The 12129-nt window shown below is 46.4% G+C and overlaps 1 protein-coding gene across 8 annotated transcripts in view; it reads right to left on the reverse strand.

The window, feature by feature from the left end:
- Nucleotides 1–12129, reverse strand: part of B3GNTL1 (UDP-GlcNAc:betaGal beta-1,3-N-acetylglucosaminyltransferase like 1) — a 292250-nt gene that overhangs the window by 209898 nt on the left and 70223 nt on the right. For 6 of the 8 annotated variants that reach the window (XR_011318300.1, XM_069750603.1, XM_069750604.1 and 3 more), the window contains one exon: nucleotides 8546–8641. The exons of the other annotated variants lie outside the window; for them this stretch is intronic. Coding sequence is in view for 5 of the 6 variants with exons in the window: in XM_069750603.1 (XP_069606704.1) it covers nucleotides 8546–8641 (96 nt within the window). In the remaining variant the exon portion in view is untranslated. The remainder of the gene's footprint in view (nucleotides 1–8545; nucleotides 8642–12129) is intronic. 8 annotated transcript variants of the gene reach the window in all.

The following is a 12129-nucleotide window of genomic DNA, read 5'->3' on the forward strand; positions in this document are numbered from 1 at the left end:
TGACTGGATCAAAGTCTATGGAGAAGCCGAAGGGGTTAATACATCGCCTTTATATATTTTTAGTGAGAGGGGGTACAGGATCACAAGAGGGACTTTGTTAGAGGGTGTGGGTCCACAGCCCCCTCTTGTAGCGCTGTCACCCAGCCGTGCTGACAGGAAGCAGTTACCGCCTTGCGTCTCAGCCGACCCACGTGCAGCAGGCCCGGCCGGCCGACCACAGAGCGGCCTCTGTTCCCCTCGTAATTGTCAACATCTGCTCTACAGAGATCAGATGGGTGAGGAGAAAACAAAATATACACAGAGCCCCCGCTCTACGAGGAACCGCACGCGTCCCGAAAACTGCGCACTGAACCAAGGAGAAAGGGAGCACGGCGAGACTTTGAATCCTGTGTCCGCAAGATCAATATAGAAGAACTAGATGGTGGCCCGATTCTAACGCATCGGGTATTCTAGAATATGCATGTCCACGTAGTATATTGCCCAGCCACGTAGTATATTGCCCAGCCACGTAGTATATTGCCCAGTCACGTAGTATATTGCCCAGCCACGTAGTATATTGCCCAGCCACGTAGTATATTGCCCAGTCACGTAGTATATTGCCCAGCCACGTAGTATATTGCCCAGCCACGCAATATAGTTGTAGTTCGGACCTTCTCGCGCAGGCCCTGTGATGACGTCGCGGTCACATGACCATGACTTCATGGCAGGTCCTTCTCCCATACCATCCTTGCCACCGGAACCTGCCGTTTGCATGGAGCGGTCACTAGAGCGTAGCGAGGAGCGGGAAAGACGGGGGAAGGCGAGTATATAATGATTTTTTATTTTTTTAATTATTTTTAAAATTAGATGTTTTGACTATTGACGCTGCATAGGCAGCGCCATCAATCGTAAAAACTTGGTCACACAGGGTTAATAGCGGCGGTAACGGAGTGGCATTAACCCTGTGTGAGTGGTGACTGCGGGGAGTATGGAGCGGGCGCCGGGCGAGTAGGGAGTAGGGAGGGACTAATCGGACTGTGGACGTCGCTGATTGGTCGCGGCAGCCATGACAGGCAGCTGGCGAGACCAATCAGCGACTTGGATTCCATGACAGACAGAGGCCGCGACCAATGAATATCCGTGACAGAAAGAAGGACAGACAGAAGGACAGACAGAAAGACGGAAGTGACCCTTAGACAATTATATAGTAGAAAGATGGGATCCCTGACAAAGTGTGGGTAACCTGTGCCTGCTCATATACTAGAACTATACCGTGCCCCCCCACATGCTACACAAATAGCGCCACACAGTACCCACATGCTACACATATAGAGCCACACAGTACCCACATGCTACACATATAGAGCCACACAGTGCTCACATGCTACACATAATAGTGCCATACAGTGCTCACATGCTACACATAATGGCGCCATACAGTACCCACATGCTATACAAATAGCACCAAACAGTGCTCACATGTTACACATAATGGTGTCATACAGTGCTCACCTGCTACACATAATGGTGTCATACAGTACCCAAATGCTACACAAATAGCACCATACAGTAACCACGTTACACAAAGTGCCATAAAGTGCTCACATGCTACATATAAATAGCATCATACAGCACCCACATGCTACATATAAATAGCATCATACAGCACCCACATGCTACACAAATAGCGCCAGTGCCCACAGATTACACAAATAGTGCCACACAGTGCTCACATGCTACACATAATAGCACCATGAAGACACAAAAGCACACAGAGAGGTCAAAAAATACTCTGCCGTAAAAAAGTCACAGTAAATAAGCAAGTGCTAGTCAAAAATGAAAAAATACAGGGTATTTAGTGAATACGTTTTTTTTTGTAAAAAAAAGTATGTTAAGCTGCTCCACCAATCGTCAAGATATACCCATAATAGAGCAGTCCTATCTAATGTATATAATCCCTATCTGATGTATTTAAAAACCTGATCATCTGTATAGTACCTGTATAAGCAGGGTTCAGAGAGAAAATATCCATGTAGAACATGCAGGATGGAACAGCTACAATGCAAATGACCCACAGAGGAGTGGTGGACTCCCCAGTCTTGTAGAAACAAGAGAACAATTATAAAACGAAAAACACCATGCACCATACAGTGCCCACATGTTACACAAATAGTGCCATACAGTGCTCACATGCTACATATAATAGCACCATACAGTGCCCACATCCTACACAAATAGTGCCACATAGTGCTCACATGCTACATATAAATAGCGCCATACAGTACCCACATGCTACATATAAATAGTGCCATACAGTGCCCACATACCATTCTTTATTAACTTAATGTGTTATCCACACACGACAACCATGTCGAGTTTTAGCGTAGAGATGTCATGAGGGGGGAAAATCTACTACTTATTCCCCGGGGTGCAGTATCTCTGTAATAAGCTGCTGCTACTCCGTAGGGTCTAGCTATGCCCACTGGCATCCCAACAGTTAGAAATGTGGACCAACAAAATGAAGAATAAGGGTTGTCTAATAGGGGACCGAGGTGGATAACACGAAGGGGTGAGTTAGCTCTACAATGGTGGTGTAGATCAGGGGTCCCCAACTCCAGTCCTCAAGGCCCACCAACATGTCATGTTTTCAGGATTTCCTTAGTCTTGCCCAGGTAATAATTGCATCACCTGTGCAATGCACAGGAAATCCTGAAAACATGACCTGTTGGTGGGCCTTGAGGACTGGAGTTGGGGACCCCTGGTGTAGATCACTGGGGGAATATGGGGATTAGCAATGTCTGCAGGTGTTCCCGAGTGTCACAGGAATGTCTTTGGTCTGTTGTCATTTCTATAGCAGCGACCCCCCCACCATCCCGCTCGCAACACACCGGGTCTGCAGCACGGAAGTGCTCCTTGTTCACCAACACTCGCCACATTTCCTCTAAGAAGATGAAAAGCGACGCGCCTCATTTCTCCTGAAGAGCTGAAATCTCTCTGTTTGCTTACTGGGATGAGACTTGAGGGCCGGGATCACGATGGGCCTCACGGATGCCCAAGCATGAAGCACTTTTCTAAAGAACTGGGCTGACTGCTTCGTTGTCCATTGTTTCAAACATCTCGGGAGGGTGCAGGATAGCAAATTCAGAAAACGGAACATTCAAACACCTGTTTGATGAAGGCATCAAGGAGGAGAGCACTCTTCTCACCAGTGACGATTGACCAACCACCACTTGGACTAATACCCACGGAGACCTCGAAACTTAAGAGAATATTGTCGGCATAACAGGTATGGCCACACACGTAACAGGCTATAAAAATCCTACAACTGAAAATCAGTCCCGAGGTGGGCTTCTACTATGCAAGGAGGCCCCAGGCCAACTGTGTAGTAGGTTATATATTTTTAAATCATTTCAGCACTCCAATTAATTAATACGAATAATAGAGCTATTGATATGGTTTCAATCAGATATACGAATAATTCCACCACATGTGCTCAGAGGCCCATCCTCCAATTGCTGAATTTCTGCCATGTGTCCCACATGAAGCCCCCCTCCTCCAGTTGGGAAAAGCTGGTAAATCAGGTTTCATTGGGGATTGAGGGGGATGTACCTTTGCCAGTGGACAATAGACTTGTGACATCATTCCCCACATGTGGGGCTGGACACACCTCTGGTAGCTGGACAGATATGACAGAGGACAAGTGCTTTAGGCGCTCTCTTGCTTCCTGGACAATCAGTGATGAACTCCTACCATGCTAATGTAATGTATGACTTATGACTATTCATTATATGCTATTTTGAGTGATTGCTTATATTTATTATGTTTTATTAAGTAAATTAATTTTAGTTTATTCAATTGTCGTGTGAGCATTTATTTATTCATTCATCACAATTCCTTGAACCTTAACGAAACACCAACCAAATAGGACATCAGTGGTGGACTGGGCCTCATTCTCAAGGAGGTCAAAGCCACCTAAGAGGACATCGGCGGTATACGTCTTGGTGCAATACCCAAGGGGGCCCAAGACACCTAGGAGGACATCAGAGCTGTTAGGCTTGGTATAATACCCAAGAGACCCCAATACACTTTAGAATAAATCAAAAGGTATAAATAGGTATAGGCACAATTGGCAGATTGGTTGCCAAAAATTCTACAACTGAAAATCAATCCGGAGGTGACTTGGCCCAATACACATGAATGCCTCAGGCCAGCCTAAGAGGACATTGGTGGTGGATTGGGCCTCAGACCAACTAAGAGGACATCAAAGGCAGGATACAGAAGATGGTTTGCTATTACAGCTTCTGGTCTAAACAATCTTCTAGGGCAGTGTTCCCCAACTCTGGTCCTCAAGAGCCACCAACAGGTCACGTTTTCAGGATTTCCTTAGTATTGCACATGTGATTGAATCCTTGCCTGTCCAGGTGATGCAGTTATCACCTGTGCAATACTAAGGAAATCTTGAAAACATGACCTATTGGTGGCTCTTGAGGACCGAAGTTGGGGAACACTGTTCTAGGATAGAGATTTGAGTGGAATACTGTTGGGGCTTGTGAGATTCACCAGAGCCGAGCTCAGAAGGTCAACAAACTCTTCTCGAGAGCTGGCCAAGATAGAAAAGCTGCCGTTTGGTTCTAGAAGAAACCCGATAATGTGACTCCTCTGCGCTTGGCTCATCTTAGCACAGAGGAGACGTTCGTCTTATCAGAAGATTAGAAGACCTTGTGGGTTTATTCCTTCAGATGTTGACCGTCAGACGAGAAGTTTCATTTCCTGATCTTACTACGTTTCCCAGGCAGGGTACTTAAGGCCGGTCTTAAAAGGAGGATGTTGTAAGTGGATCCACTTCAGGCTGGTTGTCGGATTTGACTGCGGATATTAATGTAGGTTAACCCCATAATGAACGGTGATAGATTTAGGTAGGAAGGAAGTGTCCAGAATTGGAAACAAATGTCCGAGCATGAGGGGGGGGGGGGGGGATGGGAGCCAAATGCCATGTGGGCCACTAATCAGGACTTCATGTTACAAAGTTGAGGAGTCTGCCATTCTAAGAGGTCCCAGATATTGTAATAGGTTTTCTAATAGGCTGAACACGTTATCAATACCCATCGGCCTGCTGTCCCCTAACCAAACCCTTCCAGCCTCCTGTCTCCATTACCTTCAGACTACTGGCCCCATTATTAAATCCATCAAGTATGCTGGCCTTATTACCAAAATCTCCAGTCTGCTGGTCTCCTAACCAATGCTATCCAGACCTGCTAGTCCCATTACAAAAGCCTAATGGTTGCATTAGCAAAGTCCTCCAGTCTTTTGGCCCTCATGACCAAAACCCTCAAACCTGAGGGTGCATTACCAAAACACTAGAGGTTATATGAACCAAGCACCTGGTAGTTCAGGCTGTTGGCCCCAATGATATAGCCTTCTGGATACACTTCCAGCCTTAGTATTTTAGCCTCCTAACCCAAATTCCAAGGGTTGTACTGATGAAGGATCATTGCCCATTACAATGATCCTCTTCACTCCACACTATCCAGCAGTGACAGGAAGCTTTTCCCATGATGATCCATTAACATCTGGATTTCCGTGTCTTTCGAGAATTCCTAAGTGTGGAACGGAGAGAGGAATTCATTCCACAGTGATTCAGAGATGTTTGGCAGGGGTGGTCCCTGTTTATCTGCTAATTAAAGGGGTGTAGTCATTAGCAATGCTGCGCACGTCCAGAGAAGCGCTGACTGACAACATGTCTTGTGCACTGAGTGTCAGCATTGAACTAGTTAACTGTTTCCCTGGCCTGGTGCCACCCAAAGCAGGAATTGTTTTTGCCAAAATCTTCTCCAGCTCACCCTTGGAACCGGGCCGACTGACAAGTCCTCTCCAAGCCTGGCCTGAATGACGATGACGAGAGCCACAATATAGTGCCGAGCACTGGAAACTGGGACAGGGAGAGGAGGGAAGGCTGGGAGGGGATACTGCCTTTCCGAAACCCTCCAAGAAAGGAGAAGGGCCCCAGGCACTCAGAAGGCCATCAATGTCAAAGTCTAGGAAGAACCTGTCTTCCTCCCGGCTTCTGCCTAAGTTGCCTATGGGCATCCGCAAGGGGCCGTGGACTGCAGTTTGGCACCGCTCTGAAACAGTCAGGGTTGGTCAATCTGAACAGCATTTACAATGGATGAGGATGGTAAAAGCCAGGTGAAGAAGGGTCGGGGCTTCCCATGGGCTCCAGTTGGCAGGAAAGATGGGGTTTTAACTGAATTGCGATACTGTCCCAGGAGAGATGTTTCATAACGTAAGCCAAGTTAACACACCTGACCCCCACCCCTCCGCGCACTCTCGACACGCACGATCCCCCTTCCGCGCACTCTCGACACGCACGATTCCCCTCCGCGCACTCTCGACACGCACAATCCCCCTCCGCGCACTCTCGACACGCACAATCCCCCTCTGTGCACTCTCGACAAGCATAATCCCCCTCCGCGCACTCTCGACACGCACGATTCCCCTCCACGCACTCTCGACACGCACAATCCCCCTCCACGAACTCTCGACACACACAATCCCCTCCGCGCACTCTCGACACACACAATCCCCTCCGCGCACTCTCGACACGCACAATCCCCCTCCGCACACTCCAGATCCCCCCCAGCACTTCCGATAAGACTCAAACTCTTGATGAACCAGATGGTTCCACACACCCTACTGGAGCGTATTCATTAATTATAATGACCTCGGCCTTATTAAAGCTCATTCACCTCACTAAATGATGCAGGAACCAACTCTCAGTGCTCCGACCTGCAGCGGAGCTTCTGCTTATACACAACAGCCAATCAGAAGAAGCAGAGCTGCAGTACAAAACATGAGGGGGGGGGTGAACTTCAGAAGGGATAGAAAGTGAACATCAGACCACAGGAGACTCCCACAGATCACAGACATAAATAGGCATGATTGATTGGAGAAGAGCTGCAGTGTAAAGCAAAGTCTATCCAGGCAACAGCATAAGCCTCTGAAAGGACAAAATATATTTTGGAGGACTTTCCAAAATGTATAGGCATTCCCCCTTAAAAGGGACCCAAAATCTACTGCTGATTAGCCAGAATATAAAAAGTAGTCTCTTTACAATTATATTGGTTTCCAACCTGCAGTGTAAAGAATGGAGGACTTCAGCCACACTTCATATAACAGCAGTTTTAGAACGAAAGATTGGGCAATCTGACAATTCTGTAACATAGGAGGGTGTCCCTTTAAAAAAAAAATCTGCAGAATCTTTCTTGCCGCTTCCTTTTGTCACATTTGTGTTTCATCTGGTTTCTATCTGTAAGGTCAGAACCTCATCTGTCGGAGAACCCAGCCGCTATGCCCGGCTCCCTGAACCATGTCTGTTCCTGGCACACTTATCGTAACGGGTGGTTTCGATATCAATCATAGGTGAACTCAAGATCCGAAATTAAGAAAACTTCTGTAACTTTCTATTCTACTTGACGCTGTGCCTCAAGACATCATTGCCAAGACCTCTGCTTGCTGTGAATATATCCACATCGTGTCCCTATACTTCTCACAGCTGAGGGTTTGTGCCCAATTGTTACCAGTCTAAACATTCCTAATCAGCAGCACAGGATTGTCCAGACTGGATACACTGTAACAAACCCTCAGCTGCGAGTAGTATTAGGTCTGAAACATTCAGCGACCCAGTATGACCCATCGGCCCATTACCAGTGATCACCAGCCACTAATCCGGATAACCTGATACGTCTCTATACATTAATTCTGCCCCCTCCTTTCTGCGGCCCCCTAAACTGAGCATTAGCCAGGAGACTGACCGCATTACAGATGCCGCTGCCAGACGGACAGCAACATGTGGATGCAGGGGCGGAGGAGGAGGGGGCTCGGCCCCCTCTGGAGGGACAGGACAGGCATCAAAGGCCAAGAGACTGACCGCAAAAGCTGCACCTGTCCCCAACCTGTAACGCTTAATCCGGGGGGGCATTTACAGGAAACTAGGAAGCCCCCTGATGGTAACGGAAGGCGAGGTGGGGCTGCAGGTTTCCCATGGGCTGCGCACACTGGGAACGATGTGGATTTCACGGAAGAATTAGGATACTGACCCAAAAGGGAAGCTTAATAATGTGTGGCTAAATGAACACACAAGATCCCGGCTCAACCCGAGGCGCAAGATCCCCGGTCAACCCAAGATCCCCGCTCAACCCAAGGCGCAAGCTCCCCGCTCAACCCGAGGCGCAAGATCCCTGCTCAACCCGAGACGCAAGATCCCCGCTCAACCCAAGGCGCAAGCTCCCTGCTCAACCCGAGGCGCAAGATCCCTGCTCAACCCGAGACGCAAGATCCCCGCTCAACCCGAGACGCAAGATGCCCGCTCAACCCGAGACATGGAACAGCGGCAAGGAGGAAAATCTGCTCTTCTGCAATTACAGTAAACTGAACAAGAATTTCAGGATGCCGGATGATTTAAATTTCATTCCCTACATGCTACTATACCCTTTCCCAGTCTCGTACCGTAACATTCAGCTGTCCACTATAATATAGGAACTGAATTGTGGTAGTGTAAAATCATCACCTGTGAGAGAAGCTGATCGGATGTCAGACTGTTGATCCACCGGGTATAACGTTCTGTAGCGTCAGATGGTTCCCGGCTCACCCGACATCCAATAATCTGTGGGGAAGAAAAAGGGTAATGTAATGTATGTACAAGGTAACTCCACCAGCAGAATAGTGAGTGCAGCTCTGGAGTATAATACAGGATGTGAATCAGGATCAGTACAGGATGTGTAATGTAATGTATGTACACAGTGACTGCACCAGCAGAATTGTGAGTGCAGCTCTGGAGTATAATACAGGATGTAACTCAGGATCAGTACAGGATAAGTAATGTAATGTATGTACACAGTGACTGCACCAGCAGAATTGTGAGTGCAGCTCTGGAGTATAATACAGGATGGAACTCCGGATCAGTACAGGATAAGTAATGTAATGTATGTACACAGTGACTGCACCAGCAGAATAGTGAGTGCAGCTCTGGTGTATAATACAGGATGGAACTCCGGATCAGTACAGGATAAGTAATGTAATGTATGTACACAGTGACTGCACCAGCAGAATAGTGAGTGCAGCTCTGGAGTATAATACAGGATGTAACTCAGGATCAGTACAGGATAAGTAATGTAATGTATGTACACAGTGACTGCACCAGCAGAATAGTGAGTGCAGCTCTGGGGTATAATACAGGATGTAACTCAGGATCAGTACAGGATAAGTAATGTAATGTATGTACACAGTGACTGTACCAGCAGAATAGTGAGTGCAGCTCTGGGGTATAATACAGGATGTAACTCCGGATCAGTACAGGATAAGTAATGTAATGTATGTACACAGTGACTGCACCAGCAGAATAGTGAGTGCAGCTCTGGAGTATAATACAGGATGTAACTCAGGATCAGTACAGGATAAGTAATGTAATGTATGTACACACTGACTGCACCAGCAGAATAGTGAGTGCAGCTCTGGGGTATAATACAGGATGTAACTCAGGATCAGTACAGGATAAGTAATGTAATGTATGTACACAGTGACTGCACCAGCAGAATAGTGAGTGCAGCTCTGGGGTATAATACAGGATGTAACTCAGGATCAGTACAGGATAAGTAATGTAATGTATGTACACAGTGACTGCACCAGCAGAATAGTGAGTGCAGCTCTGGGGTATAATACAGGAGGTGACTCAGGATCAGTACAGGCTCAGGGTTAGCAGAGAAGGTATTCAGGATTTGGGCTTGTGGTGTAGACAGGAGGCACGTTAGTGATGAGTAATGACAGGGATGATGCGTATGTACAGGAGGAATGCATGAAATGGCACAAATTACCCCCAAGCTCCTCCACTAATAGATCAAAACGTTGTAACAAATTACGGCCTTTCACTTTTCCTGTAGGAATGTGAGCGTATAACATTGCGGATTATTTGTATATACCCCAGAGATCAATCATGTCTTCCCATACAGTATAATGTAACATTATTTCTCACTTTGCCAAACTTGTAGGCACTAAGCAAGGAATCAAGACGCAGTTTCGAAAATCATTTTCAAGATCTCTGCTTGTTGTCAGTGAATGGCAGAGAGAAAATCTCGCCATGACCCATTACTTCTCGCCTAAATCATCTACATCAGGACAAATCTGTCTCCTTTGCTGCCTATAGTGACCAATCAGAGCTCAGCTTACATGTCTTAAACTGATCCTTTAGCGATTTAGTCTTCGTAAATGAGGCTCAGGATGAAGCCCTTGTTGCCGGTAGCAACCAATCAACAAGCAGCTTTCATTTTTGATGAGCAGTTTAAGAAATGGAAGCTGCACTTTGATTAATCGCTATGGGCAACAAGGGCGGTCCCACTACTAGACCATTTTTTATGGATGAGGCCTAAAATATATTAGAAATTATATAGTATGGCAGGGTGAATCCGTGTACAAGTGCTTCTCACAAAATGAGAATATCAACAAAAAGTTAGTTTATTTCAGTTCAATACAAGAAGTGAAACTCATATAGAGCCATTACACACAGAGTGATCTATTTCAAGTGTTTATTTCTGTTAATGTTGATGATTATGGCTTACAGCCAATGAAAACCCAAAAATCATTATCTCACTAAATTAGAATACTTTATAACACCAGCTTGAAAAATGATTTTAAAATCCGAAATGTTGGCCTACTGAAATGTATGTTCAGTAAATGCACTCAATACTTGGTCAGGGCTCCTTTTGCATCAATTACTGCATGCATGCGGCATGGCATGGAGGCGATCAGCCTGTGGCACTGCTGAGGTGTTATGGAAGCCCAGGTTGCTTTGATAGGAGCCTTCAGCTCGTCTGAATTGTTGGGTCCGGTGTCTCATCTTCCTCTTGACCAGTGGCGTAACTACAAAGTTATGGGCCCCGATGCTAACTTTCAAATGGGGCCCCCCCCACCATGCCAAAATATTTTCCAAATTCACATTTTCCCTATTCATTTCACACACTATAGCTTTATTGCAAAGTTTTATAGTGTGAACTCAGTGGCATAACTACTTGGTGCTCCATCCTGGTATATATTTGTCCCTCGTACTGCCATTGTTAGGTAATGTATAAAAAAAAAAAACCATTATACTCATCAGGGGCTTACACAGAAGTCATGGGGATCCATATAAGAAGTATAATGTACCCCCACGGTCCTCTATATAATATACTGCACAGTTCATAGTCATCCATATAGTATAATACACTGCCAATAGTCTTCTATATAGTATTATACACTCCCCATAGTCCTCCATATAGTATTATACACTCCCCATAGTCCTCCATATAGTATTATACACTCCTCATAGTCCTCCATATAGTATTATACACTCCTCAGTCCTCTATATAGTAGAATACACTACTCATAGTCTTCCATATAGCATAATCCACTCCTCATAGTGCTCCATATAGGATAATACACTGCTCAGTCCTCCATATAGTATAATACACTCCTCAGTCCTCCATATAGTATAATACACTCCTCATAGCGCTCCATATAGCATAATGCACCGCCATAGTCATCCATGTTGTAAAATTCACTTCCCATAGTATAATGCACCCCATAGTTCTTCATATAGTATATTGTATTCCCCATAATCCTCAATACAATATAATGCAGCCCACATATAGTATAATGCAGCCACCCCACAGAGTATAATGCAGCCACCCCACAAAAGTATAATGCAGCCCCACCATACAATATTCTGTAACCCCCATAGAAGAAAATGCAGCGCCTCGATACAGGGGCTGCGAGAAAGACATGGGCAAATAGTGACTAGGGGGCAGGGGAGAAGGACACAAGGGGGCTAGGGGAGACCGGCACAAGGGTGACACAGGGGGGCTAGGGAGCAAGGATCACAGGCACAAGGGGACACACGGGGGCTAGGAGGCAGGGGAGAAGGGCACAAGGGGACTAGTGGGCAAGGGACTCACACAAGGGGACACAGGGACTAGTAGGTAAGGGAGACTGACACAAGGGGACAAGGGACACAAGCACAAGGGCACTCATGGGGACTAGAAGGAAGGGGAGAAAGGCACAAGGGGGCAAGGGAGACAAGCACAAGAGGACACAACAGGACCCCGAGGGCAGAGTAGATAGGGA

This window comes from Ranitomeya imitator, chromosome 2 (genome assembly GCF_032444005.1).
Source record: "Ranitomeya imitator isolate aRanImi1 chromosome 2, aRanImi1.pri, whole genome shotgun sequence".
Lineage (NCBI taxonomy): Eukaryota > Metazoa > Chordata > Amphibia > Anura > Dendrobatidae > Ranitomeya > Ranitomeya imitator.